Below are 20,731 nucleotides of genomic sequence, written 5' to 3'. Positions count from 1 at the left end.
TATCAATTACTGTAAGGGACAAAACACGACTTTTCAGGAGAGCCAAAAAACGATTTTTTTTTTCTTTATACCTCAATATCTTTTTATGTGATGTTACGATTTAAATAGTTTCTATGGCAAAGTTTCTTAGAATTTTCTGTTCTTTCATAATATAAACGCCATATTTTCGAAAAACGGGTAGTTTAAAAGATAGCATGTCCCTTACATTAAAGAAACGAGCTTGACTGTACCTTACAATGTTGAAATTTCACAGTATGGAATGACATGTATGTTGTAAGGTACATTTAAGAATAAATACGACAGTAATATTATTGTAACTTGACAATTTTAACATTGAAACCTGATGTAAGTAGAGGTTGCATTCGAGTTTTCATTAACAAAACGAAGAGAAGAGATAGAAACAAGACAACTTAGTGTTCACAAATGCAGTTGGAGGCATCAAATACACATCACCAACAAAACATTTAGTCACTGATGATGCGTACGTCTGCATTTGTGAACAAGTTGTCTTGTTTCTATCTTTTTCTGTTCATTTTTACGCAGTTAGGTTTTTTTTTTCAATCATCGTTCGTTCGTTTTAGCCGAATGACGTCCACTGCTGGACAAAGGTCTTCCCCCAAGGATTTCCACAACAACCGGTCCTGCGCCGCCTGCATCCAGGCACCTCCTACAACCTTCACCAGATCGTCGGTCGACCTAGTGGAGGTCTGCAGTACATTACGTCTTCCAGCTCGTGGTCGCCACTCAAGAATTTTTCTGCCCTAGCGGCCATCAGCTTTGCAAGCTACGAGCTCCACTCTCTGCCACTTGATTTTAGCGATTCTGCGGACTATGTCAGTCACTTTGGTTCTCCTGTGGATCACGTCATTTCTGGTTCAATCACTACGAGCATAGCACGCTCCATCGCCTTTGACCTTGAGTCTTCTTATGAGGCCCACAGTAAGCGACCACGTCTCAGATCCATAACTTATCAAAGACTTTTGTCTTGAGACAGTGCGATATTTCAGACGTGAGAATATCGCGAAGCTTCCTGAATGTTGCCAGCCGAGTTGGATTCAACGATTGACCTCTTCCTCGAAGTTGGACCTACCTAAGGCTGGTTTAAGTGTCACGCGGACCGTCAGTGCGGATCGCTCCGCACAGCCAATCTGTATGAACTGCTAGGGAGCGAGCGATTCCTGCGGACCGCATTACTCTAAAACGCTTCCTCGAAGTTTACAGATCGGCTGTGTGGAGCGGATCCGCACTGGACGGTCCGCGTAACCAGCCTAACTGGACTGTTTGTACTAGGTATATATAATTGTCAACAACTGCCGAGTGTAGAGTATCCAACCTTTAGAGTGCGAATCGAAGGTGGGTTATTTACTCACCGTTGATATTTATGCCGAATCCGTTCCAGTCCAGAAGCAGTTCTCCAGGTGGTGAACAGTTTCGGAGTTTTCAGTTCCCCCTGTCTGCTGCTGCAACTGGTTTCGAGTCTTGATCCTGAAGACGGAACGACATTGTGGCGTTTTCGTACAAGCCTTTCAACACTTCGATATATCGATATAGTCAATTTGCCACCGTTGGAGAAACTGTAGTAGGTACTGCCCAGGTCTCGATCGAAGCTTTCTCATAGTCCACAAACGCCAGGCTAAGTGACTGACTATACTCCTCGGTCTTCTGTATAATCTGCCGTGGCGTATGTATGTAGTTTACTAAAGCCTTTTCGGAAACCGGCTTGTTTGAGAGGCTGGAAGTCATCGAGCTTACGAGCGAGACGATTCGTAATGACTCTCGAAAACAGCTTGTAGACATGGCTCAGAAGTGAGATGGGTCTATAATTCTTCAACAAGGTTTTGTCGCCTTTTTTGAAGAAGAGTATCACCACACTTCTGTGCCATACCGTAGGCGTTTTTCCTTCGAGGATGACGGAATTGAACAGCTTCTGAAGAGCCTTCAGCCCCTCGGTCAAAAACCCAACTGCGTAAAAATGAACAGAAAAAAGATAGAGACAAGACAACTTAATGTTCATAAGTGTAGTAGGAGTGGGAGGCATTAAATGCATATCACCACCAAAAAAAGTAATTGATATCCTATATGCATATTAACGTAAGGGCCTAATTATGATAAATCAAAAAGTTTAAAATGAAGTAAGGTTCAATGAGTTCAAAAGTTAAAACCAACAGTTTAGGGTAAGGGCTGAATTGTATTATTAAAAGGAATTTACGTCCTTTAAATCATTTATTTCCCCAAAAGTCGTATTCAGACGACTAAAAATGTTTAAGGTAAGGGACATTTTTTTAAAGATATCAACATTTCAATTATACCAATCGATAGAGCCGAAAATTCTGAATCCGTTGGTATATATAACTCATTTTGGCCAAAATGTCCCTTACATTAATTGATACTTCCACCATCGATAAGAGCTATTTTACAAAGTATTACCTGGTCATAGGGCGCCTTAGCGTCGGGTGTGAGCAAGTTCTTGTGCTTGTTGGCGAGAGCGGCGATGTCGTGGCGGCCGGTCGACTTCAGATACGCCTCCATACGCGAGTTGAATGGGAACACCTGTGCAAGGGTAAAGATACTTTAAGCAAATGTGGTTTGGGTTGAATTTTGAGTAGCCAATCGAGATGTTTGACTGCCCTCTCTCATTCATACTTGCACTGAAAATGTGCGTTATTTTAAGGTTACAATTCTTGCTGTTAAAACTGTAAGACCAAATCATGTTGCTCTGTAATATGTTTTCACACATGTTTATGTAAATAAATATCTGTATCTTTTATCTTTATCTTTGCCTTGAGAGTAAACATCCGTGTAGAAATCGATTATCATTATACAGGGTGTTTGGTAAATGGGTATATGAGCCGACACTTACTTAAATTTTCATACAAAATAAATTTTTAAAAATCCGATTTATATGAAAATAAAAATAATTAAAATGCAGATATCAATTTTCTGACTTCACCATACCATTTATATGCCCATGTTAACATGGGCTAGTGTCGGCTCATATACCCATTTACCTAACACCCTGTATAAGTGTTTTTGTACTTTGAGAAACTAATATCGATTCGTAAAGTCTGTTTAAATATTATAAAACCAACACGTTTGCTTGTATGTACTATATCTGGTATCGATGGCAGGCCCAAAAATGGCGCCTAATAAGGCAATCGATCAACATGGAAATCATTGGGGGAGGCCTATGTTCAGCAGTGGACATCCTATGGCTGAAATGATGATGCCAACTTGAGCCTCTCATCCTCTAAAAGATGTACAGCAACCTTGATAACTCACACTAGTGGTAGCACCGATCTCAGCGCCCATGTTGCAAATGGTGGCCATTCCAGTACAAGAAATGGAGTCGACTCCAGGACCGTGGTACTCGACGATGGCGCCGGTGCCTCCCTTCACGGTCAGGATGCCGGCGACCTTCAGGATCACGTCCTTGGGGCTGGTCCAGCCTTTTAGTTTGCCTGGAGACGAAATTCTCAATCACCATTGACTCTATACATCCAAAATTTCAACAGCATGAGCATTATAAGGTTTTTTGGGTTCTACTGCAGGTGGACGACTAATTTACAGTCAGCGTCAAATAGTTGGTTTAGGTGCAAAATGTCAAAAGCGCAAAATGTCAAATCTATAGAAATTATAAACCTAACCTAACTAATACTTTGTTTTATTAACTCAGCGGTGAAACTAATCTACAAAATTAAAACGGGAAAAAAATGTCATAAATTAAGATTAAGATTTTTAGGGATTTGACATTTTGCGCCTAAATAAAATAGTTCGTGACACCCAAAGTGGCCTAAAAGTCGATAACACGACCTTATTCCAATATTGTAACAAAGACGTGTTACTTATTGGTTACTTTGGGTGTCAGGAACTATGTAAAGCTGACTGTACCAGAGGCAAATGGAGGATTTGGCATACACTCCTTACGCTGGCCAGAGGGGTCGGGAAGGCCTGTGGGTCTAGACAAAGTGCACTTTTTGATCGAATCGAAAATCGAATCCGTCAAAACTCCATACAAAAAAAGGCTTTTCGACCACTTTTCGACTGGTTTGCGATTAAAATGTGCACTTTGTCTAGACCCACTGATGTTCGCATAATTCTTCCCCCTCGAGCTAGATTAGCATTTTAGTTTCGTTTCGTTTAGTAGTACTACAGCTGAATCAAAACGATTGACTATTTACGTATCATCACACCTTATCGCATCATAAGATGTTGGTATAAAATATGTGATTCAATATTGTTATTAGAAGTATATCCTCCTTTATGGTAAAGCATATTGAAGTTTTTTTTATTTTCAACCTTAACACGGTTTCCATAGGACTCAAATTGCTGCAGCTTTGTTATTTATTCGCAATTCGCATGAACAAGTTTCACACCATAATATTATGTTTGTTTATTCAATGTATTCTTATAGTCGTACGTCGAACAACATACGTTTAATGGAAAATTTGACAACGTTACAATTGATAAGGCAGATTCTACGTAGTGATTTAAAGAAGTTACTTAACAATGTGACGTATTAAACTTATCTTATCACATTATCTATGACTTATTCAAATTTGGCAAAAAAAACATGTAAAGAAACAGGTGTGAATATGAACAGAAGTCTTAAATCTCCATTTATCTTGCTTGATATTGTTTGTACAAGTGCTTTGTATTTTCATTCATGTTATTTACATTTTGAAGGATGTTGCAATGTTACTTCGCTAACTATACAATATTACGTTAAAATTATGTGTCTAAAATATGTGCCTTATTCTCAAACGCATAAACGTCAAAATAGCCGACTTATTTTCGTTATACGAGACTGTTCCACCAATAAACGTGTCATACAATACTACGCAGATACGCGGTGCATTAATGGACGAGAATTGCAGTTATGCAAGCCTATTTAGATTATTTCTAACACATGATCTTCGCACACGTGATGGTATAGTTCAAGTCCTATCTAATAATTGCTAGACTGGTCTAGACATAAACGGCTACAGTCCATAGTACACGCATTGGCATAATGTTACGACTTTCCCAATATTGTAAACCAATGACTGACAAACATTGTTTTTGAATCTTTTGAATGAGCTGCGACGCTTTTTTCGAACACAACAACACACATGATGTCGTGCCTTGCGAGCCCAAAACAATTGTACACAGGAAGATTTAATGAATGCTACTGACAAAGCTACTCTTGTAGCGAAGTATTGGGCTGACACTGTATAGGTTTGTTGTGGACACGACAAGAAGAAAAAGAACACAACATACAATAGTAGTTCCTTCTAATACACTAACTTTAAAGATTTCGCTAGGTTTCGGAATGATATTCTTCAGAGCATAGGTAGGGGCGGAAATGTATATTACAACGTATCGAATCTCATTGGTGTATTCAAGTTTCATCAATTAGTACGAAACACAACTCCAGTGGCTGTTGAAAGCTACTATTACTACTGGTTATCTCTGTAATGTTCTAAAACAAATATTTAAAATTCCCATATTACACCGGTAATATAAAATTATGTTATAATACTTAGCACAATAATGTATAATGAATCCAGATTAGGTATTTCATTTATCGAGCTAGGAATTGTTTACAAAATGGTCTTCCATTCCAAAAGAGGTATTCTATTATAGTTTATCGCTATATTTGGGAGACTGGCCTCTTTACACAGTTGTTTATCTGCCGTTTGATTGATTGGTGAATGCATCATCCAAAATAGGCTCCTTTGTTTGCAAATTAACATACCTAACTTAACTATACATTTATGTTTATTACTATGTTTGTATGAATGCAACGCACGTTATGTCATCGACTCTCACATAATTTGAATGCTCGTTCGATATAAAGAACTCACGCACAGCCCTGGGTTTTTTGGCTGAATGCCACCAACGTATCGCTCTATTTGTGGCGCCTAAAACGCAGTTAGTACAGTAAAATACGAAGATTCGATACTTTTAGCGCAAAAGTTGATCACATTCTTTGAAAAAAAAAAAAAACAATACTTACTTACATAGGTTCAACCGGGCTAGGATGCGCGCCGTGATAAAATGTTATCGTTGATTTCAGACGATAAATATCACTTGACGATTATCGAGCAAAATCGATAAAACGGCGCGATAAAAGCATCTTAGGCCCAGAACAGAAGGTGAAACGCAACTGCAACGAAACTGCAACTTTCTGATGATTCTGATTAATGAAACTGAAAGTTTCAAACTGGTCGCGTCATGTGTGGTCTCTCAACGGACGCTATGGAAGAAACTTAGATGCAACTCAAAAGTAACTAGCAGTTGCAGTTTCGTTGCAGTTGCGTTTCACCGTCTGTTCTGGGCCTTATCCTTATAGTGAACATCTTAGGCCTACAAAGCACCTAAATAAAGATAACCAATATTTATTCATGAAATGTGAATTCAAATTTTTTGTAAACAAATAAATTGGTTCCTCTTTTTTGCAACGATTTATTTCTCTCAGACTGCATTTTTGCAATTGACTGTACATTTTGCAAGTGAAGTTAAAGATAGCGTTTCTGTTTTCTTTTTGCATCCAGAAATATTTAACACAGGACGATAGAAACAACAACATTGGACATGTTTGACCTTGAGGGATTCCTGTGCTCCAGTGTAGTTAAAAATATAGATTCCATATGATTCCATGAAATCTGCTAAAAGCATCATCTTACTTTTATTTGTCTTCTAGCTTTTGCCATCTAGTTTACGACACGTGCGAAATCGCATGCGAATTGGTATTATTAACTGGCGCCTGAATCTACTTTTGCTAATTTTTTTTTAATTGTTGCAAAAAAAATGCATTGATACTAAGAATCAGAACTGTGTTTATCTTATCACCGAATTCTTAATGAGTTTAACAAATTATCTTATCAAAAACTTTATTATTAGGTACCTACTGCTTACGCACGCGCCCCAAGTTGTGAAATAGTTATCTTATGACTCCAATTATAATGTTTCAATATAAACATATATTTTTATCAAAGAAAAACGTTACTGTTCTAATTTTTTTCATAATATTACCACAAATTCCTTTAGTGTGTTTAGTGAATCATTCTCATTGTCCTAACTCCTGTCTGGGCCACACAAATCGCTATAGCCCGAAGATTCGCGCTTACGCGAGTTGTGTAGCCAAATATTCTCGGTGCTTTTTGCAGGTCGCAAGGACTCCGGTCCGATGTCGCCCGAATGTTATCGTGTTGTGTGTGGCCCGGGCTTACAGAAAATAATTATAGATGTAAAACTCACCTGTCAGTTTGACACCGATAACTTTCGGGCACTTCAGTTCCCATGGAATGTCAGCCATCACGTCTACGGCATCGGCACCACCGACACCTAAAAAAGTAATTAAATTACTATGAGGTCTCACAGTGCGCGTGGTCGCACAGAATGACACACGAGTCAATCACAGAGCTCCATTCAACGCTGTGCGTTTAATTTGCTGTTTCATTTAAACAAGCATCCTTTTTGAATATTGGCGTTAGTTATTAAACGTGAATAAGACAAAATTATTAAATAATCTGCAGATAAGTGTCATACTGCCGATACACCTAAATAAGCAATGACGTCATAGGTTCTAATCGATAAATAAAATTAAATGGAAAAATCTGTGGTAAAAAAAATGTCAAACAATTGGTGATATGGTGATGTCAATTGCCAAAGTTACGTTGCAAACCGATGATAAGAAGACAACCGTCACTTGAGAAATATTGGAAACTGGCTTCTGCCTGCGGCTTGGTCCGCGTATCGATAAAAATTTGCCTCTGAGATTATAAAGTTTCATGAAATTCCGTCAAGTAGATTTTGCGTTCAGAAGTAGGTAACATCCATTCATTCATCCTCACAAATGTTCGTGTTCATAAAATATTAATAAAAAAAATAGTTCTAATAAAAGGCTTACCAATGCAAAGACCACCAAGACCTCCACCGTTGGGCGTGTGGGAGTCAGTTCCGATCATAAGGAGTCCGGGGAAAGCGTAGTTCTCCAGGATGATCTGATGGATGATTCCAGAGCCTGGCTTCCAGAAACCGACTCCATATTTAGCTCCGGCGGTCTCGAGGAACTTGTATACTTCTTTGTTGATGTCCTGTAGGATTTAGGTATAAGTCTGAGATATGTTAGTGTTAAATTAGCTATTGTTATAATCATAATCATTTCTCAGATTTTGGACTTTCACTAGCACTGTTCAGACCGAAAGAGTATGAACATACGCCGAAATGCTTAGAGAAAAGGTAGGTAGGCGTTATCTCGCCTTGGCGGGGGCACAACTGTACCCCCAGAATACTTGTATTATTTTTAGTTTACTGATACACAGGTTAGGTTTAAAGTAATAATTATAATCATTGACACCTTCTTTTCTTAGTGTTGCCATAATTCACGGGTAGTCTCACCTTAGCGCGGGCCAAGTCCTTGTCGCCTCCGATCTGGGCCTCGATCAAGTGGTCGCAGTGGATGGTGGAGGGTACAGCTACGCGCGGCAGTCCCGATGAGATGAAGCAGCATGGCATGAGCGGTGGCGTCTGCTTCACTAGTGTTGTCTCACCTTAGCCCGGGCCAAGTCCTTGTCGCCTCCGATCTGCGCCTCGATCAAGTGGTCGCAGTGGATGGTGGAGGGTACAGCTACGCGCGGCAGTCCCGATGAGATGAAGCAGCATGGCATGAGCGGTGGCGTCTGCTTCACTAGTGTTGTCTCACCTTAGCCCGGGCCAAGTCCTTGTCGCCTCCGATCTGCGCCTCGATCAAGTGGTCGCAGTGGATGGTGAAGGGTACAGCTACGCGCGGCAGTCCCGATGAGATGAAGCAGCATGGCATGAGCGGTGGCGTCTGCTTCACTAGTGTTGTCTCACCTTAGCGCGGGCCAAGTCCTTGTCGCCTCCGATCTGCGCCTCGATCAAGTGGTCGCAGTGGATGGTGGAGGGTACAGCTACGCGCGGCAGTCCCGATGAGATGAGCAGCATGGCATGAGCGGTGGCGTCTGCTTCACTAGTGTTGTCTCACCTTAGCGCGGGCCAAGTCCTTGTCGCCTCCGATCTGCGCCTCGATCAAGTGGTCGCAGTGGATGGTGGAGGGTACAGCTACGCGCGGCAGTCCCGATGAGATGAAGCAGCATGGCATGAGCGGTGGCGTCTGCTTCACTAGTGTTGTCTCACCTTAGCCCGGGCCAAGTCCTTGTCGCCTCCGATCTGCGCCTCGATCAAGTGGTCGCAGTGGATGGTGAAGGGTACAGCTACGCGCGGCAGTCCCGATGAGATGAAGCAGCATGGCATGAGCGGTGGCGTCTGCTTCACTAGTGTTGTCTCACCTTAGCGCGGGCCAAGTCCTTGTCGCCTCCGATCTGCGCCTCGATCAAGTGGTCGCAGTGGATGGTGGAGGGTACAGCTACGCGCGGCAGTCCCGATGAGATGAGCAGCATGGCATGAGCGGTGGCGTCTGCTTCACTAGTGTTGTCTCACCTTAGCGCGGGCCAAGTCCTTGTCGCCTCCGATCTGCGCCTCGATCAAGTGGTCGCAGTGGATGGTGGAGGGTACAGCTACGCGCGGCAGTCCCGATGAGATGAACTGCAGCATGGCCATCTGTGCGGTGGCGTCCTGCATGGCCACACGGTCCGGCCGTAGGCGCAGGTAGCTGGTGCCACGTTCGATTTCCTGTGTGTTAAAAAGACTTGTGAGGAAACTTCAAATGTACCGATTCTGTAGAAGACGTAACATAGCATGTGAACATGATATTAATTTGTAAAATATACTTGCAAATGTGCATTATGATAATATCCGCCCAGCCAAGATCTATTTGTATGAAAATGAGTCAAAGTATCTACACTGACAGAATAATAGTTGCTGCATAGAAACATACTTTCAAGAAGTGACTTACACATTTTTTTAACTTTAAAAACTTTTAGTATTGCAAATCTATGGCAAATAAAACTGAAATCTTTTCATGCTTGCAACAAAAAGTATGAGTAGTTAACTCATTATTTCAGAAGTTCAGATCATTCATTATTATTCAGTTTCACACAGATTTAATATAAATATTTTACAGTTTATTTTATTCACAAAAGCATGCCTATCATATTTTTATGCAGAGAAGTAGTGCTCATTCATTGCTAGCTAATAATACATCAATGTCACATACAACTTCATATCATTTGAGGTGTGTTATCAAATCAAAGTAGATATCCCCAAAGCTTCTCTTAAATGATAAGTGTTATCTTGAACTGAACATTGTATTGGTTTAATTACCATTGATAAAGTGAGTAAAAACTTGTATTAGGGTGATTGCTACAGTTATTGGCCCTTTAAGAGCGTTGTGTAAGTTAACTTGTGTAAAATGTAACAAAAACTCGACTTTTGTTTACTTTTTATATTTTATTATGAGAAAACAATATTGCTGCTATTTAAGCTAGTACCTATTTGGTGTTATACGATAAGAATTACAATAATAATTTTAAAAATATCAGAGATCACATTAAATTTAGCTATTGGCCCCAAAAACACAGTAATTGGCTTCTAGAAGTACAGTTATTAGCCACCGAAAAAAAACCCATAAAAATCACTGAAACTTCACGCTTTGTAATCCTAAATCATTTTGTCTTTCCTTAAGATTAGCTAAGAATTCGTCATCAGTATCACTCTTATCGATTTCTTCATCTATCTCATCATCGTCAGTACATTCAGTAACATTGTAACAATTGTAACAGAGATAACTGTCTCCTTCTTCTTCAGGAATATGCTGTTGCACAAGATTTATGAAAGACACGGTGCATTCAGAGCATACTAAAAGTCTATTTTTTATAAGCTTTTTGCAAATATTACAGATTTGATTGGATACAGATACATTATTCTTACTTTTTTTATTTTAGCAGTTTTCTTTTCTTCAGCTTTCCGTTTCCTGTCCTCTCTTTTTTGTTCTCTTTCTATTTTTCGTTCCCTTTTTTCTTTCTCGAGGATTTCTTTTTCTTTAGCTTTTTCTTCCAGAATCCTCTGATATTCTGGCCTGATATGTGAAACGGTAATCGCGATATATTTCTCTTCCCTTTTCGAGTTGGCTCTGGGGGAATCCGTAGAAAGTCCTTCAGACTTGATTTTTTTTTGCCTGTTGGCGTGATGCAAAAAGTGATGAGATCAGTATAGCTTCCACTTTCTGCTTCTAAAGTTTCTTTACAGTTTTCGTTTTCTATTTCTATTAAGTCGAAGTTGTTTCGTTCTATTTCTTTCACCTTAATGTACGTTTTAGTGATCATTGTCTTTTTTTCGTCAATTTAGCCGGTAGTGGATGTACTTCTGCTGTGTATTGGTAGTCCTTGTTTCAGTTTTTTCCAGGTCGTCAAATTTATTTTTTGTTGTTAGGGTCTTTTGTCTCTCTTTCTCTATCTCTAGTTTTAAGTTCTCCTATTTCACTCAATGTTGATTCTTTCTCCCGACTTACAGGTTCAGGTTCATCTGTAACTTCCGCTTCCAATCCATTTTGCTTATAATAAATAGTCCCACAAACGATAGAGAATAAAAAAAATTCATTGTTTTGCATTTCAGGTATTATTTGTTTTATTTTTTTAAACTGATTAAGTGTTTCTGATCCAACTACTTATACCAACCTTAGTATACTTTGTTACCTACGGCATCTTGTAACAATCTAGGTAAAGTAAATCAATAAAAATAGTTATTGGCCGTGCATAAGTGTCAGTAATTGGCCCCCCGGCTAATTACTGATCCTAATAGGTTAGGACGTTAGTATTTTAATAGCAAATATTTAAGGGTTAAATTAACTTAATCGTGAATAAAAATACAATAAAAGTAAAATTTAATTATTGGCCACCCATGGCCAATAACTGAAATAAATTGAAACGTGGTATAGTTATTGGCCGGTATAATTTTAAAGTTATTTTATTCCAAAACCAAGTAACTTAATCTATCTACATAAGCTACCATTTATGTCTTTACAAAAAAACAGTAAAATTACTATAACAAGCAAAAACAATTAGATTACGAACAATATTCATAAATATTTACCTTAAAATTTTGACAAGCATGCGGCTACTCGGACGACTCGTTGTCGAAAGAAAGCTTCTGCTGTTTAGAGTACCATCTGTTCTTACTCTGACATACTACATTGGACAGCGTATTGCTCAGAGAAAGTATTTGTGTCTCTTTTCCACTCTTAATAACGTACATATGCTTGTTTATTTTTATTTTAGCCAAGGTGGCCAATAACTATGTACAGGCCAATTACTATAGCAATCACCCTATATGAAAAAAAATGTTACAATTTAAAAATAAACAAAAAAAAAAGAGCAAGAATTACAAGAAAGTACATTCAAACTTAATTAAAAATAAATTTATGTGGAATTACAAATTTTAAATCAGTTTGGATACATATTTCAGTTATTTTATACCTATTCTGATGCATGCATGTCTAAGAGATCACATCATAAGAGTTAGTTTCAAAATAAACACTGCCTTCTAAGAAAATCATAATTAAGTTGTAAAATATTATAGTAAAATAGAAAAAAGACAGCTTAGCTCATAGAAATAGATTTGCCTCATTAAACAATAGGCTTATAAAAACAATACCTAAAGAAGAAAGCAAACATCATCATTCATTTACAATTTACACTATGTCCTTGTTGACAGTTAGTACCTACTCATTTGTATTTATTTCAATAGTTTTAGAGGAGTCATTGCTACTAATAAAAACACCGTAATAACCTGATTATGATTTTAAAACAGAAGTTTTTTGATACTAATGGACATACATTTTAGTAGTCACTTTATTAATATTTTCTAATTTTATTGCATTTATTCAAATTATGTAATAAAATATTACTTACTTGTCCTTTGGGGTCATCTAAATGTGAGTAGAGCACCTTCTCCGACAAGGTCATGTCACGACCTAACCTCTTTTTGACAACATCCAGAGTCTTTGATAATTTCTCGTATGGCAGTGGCGCCTTGTCGAATTTCGACATGGCGACCTGCAACGCATCATACAACGGGTTACCATCATGATTTTCAGGATCTAACACCTATGTATCAGCATAACAGTGGTTACATAACAATGTTATGCACCCATAGAAAATGCGAAAAGTACACTTCTTTCTCAAGTATCAACTCACCTGAGCCGCCGCAGCGGTCAATGGTGATACGCTGAAGCATCTCTGCTGAATTTCCACCAGTACAGCCCTTGTCCTGCCACCCTAAAACCAAATGGCTTCACGTCAACAACTTCAATGATGATTATTCGCTAACACGTTCCCAAAAGTAAACACGAGCCAGACCAGGATTAAGATACTACGAGCCACCCCTGACCTTACGTAAAAGATCACTGGATGTGACCCCAACCATTCATATCGCTACGGCGCAAACGATTCGCGTAAATGATAACGCTGTAAACAAATAATTGTGGTGTTATCGGCGGTCACTTATTAAAGAAAACTAAAGTTTACGATAACCTGGAACGTGGATAAAACGTTGAATAACTCACCTGGCCATGCAAAACTCTCATACAGTGAGCCATGGTTGCCGGACTTTCGTATAACGATAGAAAATTTAATAAAAGCTTATGATTAAATATAAAATTAGCGCAACATGGATCGATCCAATTATTTGGCCGTGCTGGTAACTGCTAGAAGCAGTTCAAAATTCAGCGTACACGGTTCACACCACACACTTCCACCACCGCTTTTGTAATTTTGGCACTTTTGACGTTTTATCGGCAGGTTCATAATTTTCCCCAAAAATGTTGCCACATTATTTCTTATACCTTAAAATAAGATAACTTTTAAAAGATTTTTTTGCCCTACACAGAACTTTGTGGGCAATTTTGTTGAACTTGAATGTTGACATGTTTTTATGGATTGTGTGGGGCAAAATATGCGCTGACTGGATAGGTACCCGGCTAAAAATAATTATCGTCATATTAGGTTAAGTGTTATGTTACTGTTAATATGCTGTTAACCCGCTGTCAACTATCCGGCGAAATCGTTCATGATTAAAGTTATACAGGGTGGAATTTTATAATGCCACCTGAAGGGAAAGTACTCATAATAGGCACTGTAGATAGAAAATTATAGTCAAAGAAAATATTCCTTTATTCCTGAAAAGAAATAGAACTGCTTTCAAGGATTTCCAAAAATTTGCTTTTCACCACACCCGGGAATCAAACCAAATAAACAAATAAATAAACCTTTATTGTCACCATAACAAAAAAAAACACATAAAACTTAAAAACTGAAATTTGTTAAAAATTAAACTTTACGATTAAGTAAATTAAGGATGAAATCTCTCTGATAAATCAAATGATAGGAAAACCGTGTTTCAAATTATTTTAATCATTTGCAGAAAATTGTATGTTGTGGTGGTGAATTTTCGAAAAATTTTCGAAAATCTTTGAATGTAGTATATCTTTCCTTTAAAAAATAAAGAAATGTTTTCTTTGAGTAAAATTTTCTATCTACAGTATTAAAAGTACTTTCCCTCCAGGTGGCATTACAAAATTCCACCCTGTATAACTTTAGAAGGCCTCGTTAACGTAATTATAAATTCTCCAGGGCGAAGAACGAACTACAGAAAATATTACAATTTCTTGTATAAAAAGGTATTTCTGCCGTAAACACCTGGCAATATTGAAATTGTTTAATGTCCGAAACCGCTTAAAGATGCTTTTCATACATGATGATTTCCATCTTAAATAATTTTAAGAGAATGTCTCCAACTTCCTCATTGGCCCTAGAGCAATTCCAAGTATACCATCAATAAAAGCCTAATTAGAGTCATCAAACCTCTCAGTCATTCAATTAGAGCCATTAGAACTTCATAACTATGAGTTGTTTTCTATGTGTAAGCTGAGGACACGTGTCTCCAGCTGACACATCTGTATCTTCGTAAATATTTATGCTACGATAATGTATTATACCTCAAAAATTACAGTCGAATCCAAATAGTAGGCTTTCCACTTTTCAAGACTTTAGCTCAAATACTGTTAAAACCACGATCAAAAAACTATGTGCGAGCTGGAGTACCGTGTCTCCAGCTTACACATCTGTATCTTCGTAAATATTTAAGCTACATCAATGTTTTATATCTCATAAATTAAAGTCGAATAAAAAAACCCGACTTCAATTCTTTCAAAGCTTTATTTCGAACCGTTTTCGAACTACGAACCGATACGTATGTGTAAGCTGGTGACACGTAACACACGGTGGATTATTAAAACCGTATAAGTTAGAGTTGCGTTTTAAAGATCAAATAATTCGTTATAATTGAAGTACACACGAGACATAATTTCAAATCTCTAGGCCTCTTAGTTTCAGAATTAAAAGCCAAAAACTATTTTCCCGCCAAATAATTCAAATAATATGGGTCGACTGCGACGTTGCCGTTCCGTGCGTCCACTAGAGCAGTCGAATTTGAACCTAAAAACTAGTACTGTTTGAATCATTTTTATTTGTAGTTTAAATCATTTAATTTCGATTATAAGAATTTTAGACTAGGAGCCGGCTGATTTCTGTATTGAGTACTTAATAACCTATATTTTATTAATAAGAAAAAGCTAGGTAAAACAAAATTATATTTTAATATATGAGTATAATAACGAACTTGTTTCCAAAGACTCAAATATTTGTGGCGTTTCTAAACGCAACCACTTTAATTTTTATTTAAATACCGTGAAGTCCCACGATTCTGCCACGTCAAGTGGCAAAAATGGGCAACAACTATACAGGGTGGAAACGTTAAGTGATCTCACTCGATTATTTCTTAACTATACAAGATATTAAAAAACTGGTTACTGATCCTGAAAGTGCTTAATGAGCTCTTTCAAACGGTACCAATAATAAGTTACAGAATAAACTGGATCTATCTGAAAATTCAATGTTTCCAGCTTCCATACTAAATGTATGCCAGACACACAATATTAGAAGTGTAATTTTTTTAATTTTAATAATAAATACTTAAAATAAACTCGTAAATTGTATTCTTATTTTAAATTATTAATGAAAAACATTGGTTTTAGGCTTTACTTGCTATAATATTGTCAAGAGATGAGTGTCATGACTGTGGTAGTACTAAATGTATGGAAGAAGGAAACATTGAATTTTTGGTTAGATCCAGTTTATTCTGTAACCTATTATTGATACCATACCATTGGATAGAGCTTGTGAAGCACTTTTAGAATCAGTAATCAGTTTTACGATATCATATGTAGTTTTTAAAATAATGTGACTTTACCAAATGTATGGAAGCTGGAAACATTGAAGTTTCGGATAGATCCAGTTTATTCTGTAACCTATTATTAATACCGTTTGAACCGTTTGATAACCGTTTGAAAAAAAAAAATTAACAATATTAACATCACAAATCACAATCACTACTAAGACATCACAAAATAGACGAAACACAGCATTTTGCACAGAATTGGCCGTAAGGATCTATATCCATAGCCGTAAAACTTGTATTAAAAAAAAAGATGACAGTTGACTGCAATATTGAGAAACAGTCAGTGTTGCCAGAAGGTTACTTTTGTAACCTTTTAGCTGATTTTTTAACTGCTTTAGTTACTTTTAGGTTACACTAATGAAAAGGTTACTTTTAGGTGATTTTTCGGAATTTGTAGAATTAACTTTTACAGGTTATTCAGTAAAAAAATATTAATAGTGTCAATTTACAAATTATTTAAATTGAAACGTGACACTCAAAATGTTGATGATTTCCAATTAATTTTAACACTTTGTATGAATTTTGGCTGATTGGTAAGATAAGAGTCGAAGATGAAAGTTGTTAGTACGAATCAGCTTTATGAATCAATATGATAATAATATCAATCGCACGTGTGAGGGTTACTTTTTTTTCTATTTCTGGTAATTTCTGACAAGACCCTACTGGCAACACTGGAAACAGTTTAAGTTTAGTTAGTAAAATATGATTTATCTGTGGTAATTAAATAGATTAATTAGATTTACGAATCTCTGATGGATGAGTGATACCCGACCCGAGGTTTCCTCCAACTGGGACCGCAATCAACTAGGACCGCGGTCCCAATCGCCAGATCAGTAAAAATTAAATACTTTTCTGGGACCATTCATAAAGGACAATGATCAAAAATGTATGGAGTGTGGTCCAAATGTCAACCACCACCTATGTAGTAAAATAGTCTACTAAATACTGATTCATTATAACCAAACCGCAATCAAAAATATGCTGTCAGTAAAAAGTTTAAGACTGAATGAAAAGTCATGTTTTTACCTTTTCATCTGAAAATTAATGTTCTTGATATCATTCTATCCATCGCACATTTCGGATTAATCTATGCATATTATGTCATGTCGCTTAGTGTGCCGTGTTAGATTCTCGCTAAAAGAAAAAAAAAAACTCAGAAGAAAGACAACAATATTGGAATTATGGTCGGGTGGTCGCTGCTCCGCCCCTATTGGTTGTAGGGTGATGTTATATAACCTAAAACCATCCTTGATAAATGGGCTATCCATAACAAAAAGAATTTTTCAAATCGGACCAGTAGTTCCTGAGATTAGCGCGTAAACTACTACAATTTTTCATACAGTCATAACTTTTTACTGACAGTTTATTTATTTTTCGTCCCATACTGAAAGTTAATCTCTATTTAATGGACCATAAGCCAATATAGGTCTCATTAGTGGTGGACATTTGGACCACTTTTGGTCATTGTCCTTTTAGTACGATACCGATTTTGGAATGAATAATATATTTTTTTAAGTTATCTATGAGTGAACCTAATCGCTGGAAGAAAAATATTTAATTTTTATCGATCCAGCGACTGGGACCACTGTCCCAGTTAATTGCGGTCCCAGTAGCCGGAATCTACGGCCCGATCGCGAACGTCTTCGCTTTCGCTTCGCGAAGCCCACACTCGGCCTCGTCGGCACGCGCACCGACGATCGCCAAACGGCTAGAGTACCTTCTGTACTCGCCACTCTGCCCGGTGAAGCTGGAAAAGCTCCTCCAGCTACCAGCGCGCGTCCCTTCAAAAAAAAAAAAAAGCCGGAAACCTCCCCGACCCGACCGTGGATCACCAGTATTCTACTACACAGTAAAGTATAGGGTAAGGTGGGGCACAATGTTACAATGCATATTTCTCCGTCCCTTTCTATTAGTTGTATGATGTTCAGCGGCTCAGTTCAGCAGCTCTTATGAGCTTGACAAACGTGTATACCAACATCATACAACTAATAGAAAGGGACGGAGAAATATGCATTGTAACATTGTACCCCGTGTAACATTGTGCCCCACCTTACCCTACCTAGGTTATTAAAAGTTGATCGATCTGTGATAAATAATTTACCTGATTAATTAGTTTTATGAAGTAGGAATTTTATTTCATTAGTGATACCCGACAAGAACGTAGATCATCGGATTTCTAGTAAAGTGTATCTACCTTAATTATTAAAAATGTTAATTGATCTGTGATAATAATCGAGCTGAATAAAAACATTTTTGATTGTTATTTTAGTATTTCATTCTAGCTATTATATTTCCAAGAATAACCTGGTTTTGCCATGTCTGAATACAGTTTTTTTTTCGGTTTCGGTAAAACCGGTTTTGTGACCCCCTAAATCCCACCCTTACGTTCATATAAAAAGAATGTGCGTAATCTATACGTACATAAGGCACCTAAAATAATAGAGAGGAAAGAATTGATTGTATTGAACAATGAACCGTCTCAGCTATAAAAGACCCACTAAACTGAACTGTCCCACCAAACACATTGATAGAGGGCGCCACCATTGTTCACCTGTACAAGGTTTCCCAAAAAGTACTGTCAAGCCGAAGCCCAGAGGTAGAGTATCACTAGGGCTACCCGAATACTCGATTTTTTCAAGTTATTTATAATTTTCAGATGATATGATAATGATGAAAATCTTTATCATATTTCAAAAACTGGGATAAAATCTATCCTACGTCCTTTCCCGGGACTCAACCATTTCTATGCCAAATTTCATCAAAATCGGTTCAGTGGTTTAGGCGTGAAAGCAAGACAAAGTTACTTTCACATTTATAATATTAGTATAGATGCAATGTTTTTGCCTCGATTAAATAAAATATTGTGATCAAAATAAAAACTTATTATCAAAATATTTTATAGGTTATTAAGTACTCAATACAGAAATCAGCCGGCTCCTAGTCTAAAATTCTTATAATCGAAATTAAATGATTTAAACTACAAATAAAAATGATTCAAACAGTACTAGTTTTTAGGTTCAAATTCGACTGCTCTAGTGGACGCACGGAACGGCAACGTCGCAGTCGACCCATATTATTTGAATTATTTGGCGGGAAAATAGTTTTTGGCTTTTAATTCTGAAACTAAGAGGCCTAGAGATTTGAAATTATGTCTCGTGTGTACTTCAATTATAACGAATTATTTGATCTTTAAAACGCAACTCTAACTTATACGGTTTTAATAATCCACCGTGTGTTACGTGTCACCAGCTTACACATACGTATCGGTTCGTAGTTCGAAAACGGTTCGAAATAAAGCTTTGAAAGAATTGAAGTCGGGTTTTTTTATTCGACTTTAATTTATGAGATATAAAACATTGATGTAGCTTAAATATTTACGAAGATACAGATGTGTAAGCTGGAGACACGGTACTCCAGCTCGCACATAGTTTTTTGATCGTGGTTTTAACAGTATTTGAGCTAAAGTCTTGAAAAGTGGAAAGCCTACTATTTGGATTCGACTGTAATTTTTGAGGTATAATACATTATCGTAGCATAAATATTTACGAAGATACAGATGTGTCAGCTGGAGACACGTGTCCTCAGCTTACACATAGAAAACAACTCATAGTTATGAAGTTCTAATGGCTCTAATTGAATGACTGAGAGGTTTGATGACTCTAATTAGGCTTTTATTGATGGTATACTTGGAATTGCTCTAGGGCCAATGAGGAAGTTGGAGACATTCTCTTATAATTTTTGTCATAGTAGATATTAATTTTATTTTTAACAAAAGTCTTCGATAACTGCTAATTAATTGACATTCATACAAACAAAATTTTTCTATTTATTTAATATCATCAATAAAATATTAACAAAAAAATAAACGATTCGGACGGGACAGCTACTAGTGCCTGAAAAAATAAAATTTAAAGATGCACTATGATTGGTAGTTTGAAGCATTTCGTAGGATTGAATTGATCTGTGATTGGATTTTAGAACGCCACTCCCTCCACTGCTTTATTTTACTGTCACTGTCAGTGTCAGTGCCAGTCTGATACAGTGGGTAGACACTTCTCATACAAAAACTAGTCTCTATATGTAGCAATTGATATACAACCTTATCCCTTAAGCAATAAAGTGCATTTTGGATTGATTTCACTATAGCAGGGGAACCCGCGGATCAATACCACCATACTAAAAATAATTGTTAGTGTCCTTATGTTGGTAGTTTTGTTAGTTTGACAAATGAAAAAAAATGTCTGTCAATTGAGTTTGAGTTTTTAACCGGCGAATTGATTCGTGTGAAGTTATTTTCTCAGATTTGGTGCAATATTACTGTAAATAAACTTTTCTGTCGTTTACGTTGAGTTGATTAAGTTCCTCCGTATCGGGCGTGATAAAGTTTGCTGTTCAGTGTTATGTTTTTTGTGAGATAGAGACTCTTTTAAATAAGCTGTGTTTCAACTTCTACAGAAGTTTAAAATCTTATTTACTTTTCTGTTTAATGGGTATGTTATCTACTTACTTGAAATATTAGATCTATTACAAATCT

General features: G+C 37.2%; 1 protein-coding gene across 1 annotated transcript in view; it reads right to left on the bottom strand.

Moving 5' to 3' along the window:
• LOC135074697 (probable aconitate hydratase, mitochondrial) overlaps positions 1-13,692 on the bottom strand; it is a 32,853-nt gene extending 19,161 nt beyond the window's left edge. Inside the window, exons 1-8 of the mRNA XM_063969065.1 lie at positions 13,466-13,692; positions 13,098-13,178; positions 12,813-12,956; positions 9,445-9,636; positions 7,892-8,078; positions 7,240-7,326; positions 3,280-3,458; positions 2,428-2,550 (exon numbers count right to left, since the gene is read on the bottom strand). Of these exons, the coding sequence (XP_063825135.1) occupies positions 2,428-2,550; positions 3,280-3,458; positions 7,240-7,326; positions 7,892-8,078; positions 9,445-9,636; positions 12,813-12,956; positions 13,098-13,178; positions 13,466-13,498 (1,026 nt within the window). The 5' untranslated portion in view covers positions 13,499-13,692. The remainder of the gene's footprint in view (positions 1-2,427; positions 2,551-3,279; positions 3,459-7,239; positions 7,327-7,891; positions 8,079-9,444; positions 9,637-12,812; positions 12,957-13,097; positions 13,179-13,465) is intronic.
• Between the last annotated feature and the right edge of the window lie 7,039 nt (positions 13,693-20,731).

This window comes from Ostrinia nubilalis, chromosome 9 (assembly GCF_963855985.1).
Source record: "Ostrinia nubilalis chromosome 9, ilOstNubi1.1, whole genome shotgun sequence".
Classification (NCBI taxonomy): Eukaryota; Metazoa; Arthropoda; class Insecta; order Lepidoptera; family Crambidae; genus Ostrinia; species Ostrinia nubilalis.
The sequence above is the reverse complement of the archived record's forward strand: the minus strand, read 5'-3'. Positions and strand labels throughout refer to the sequence as shown.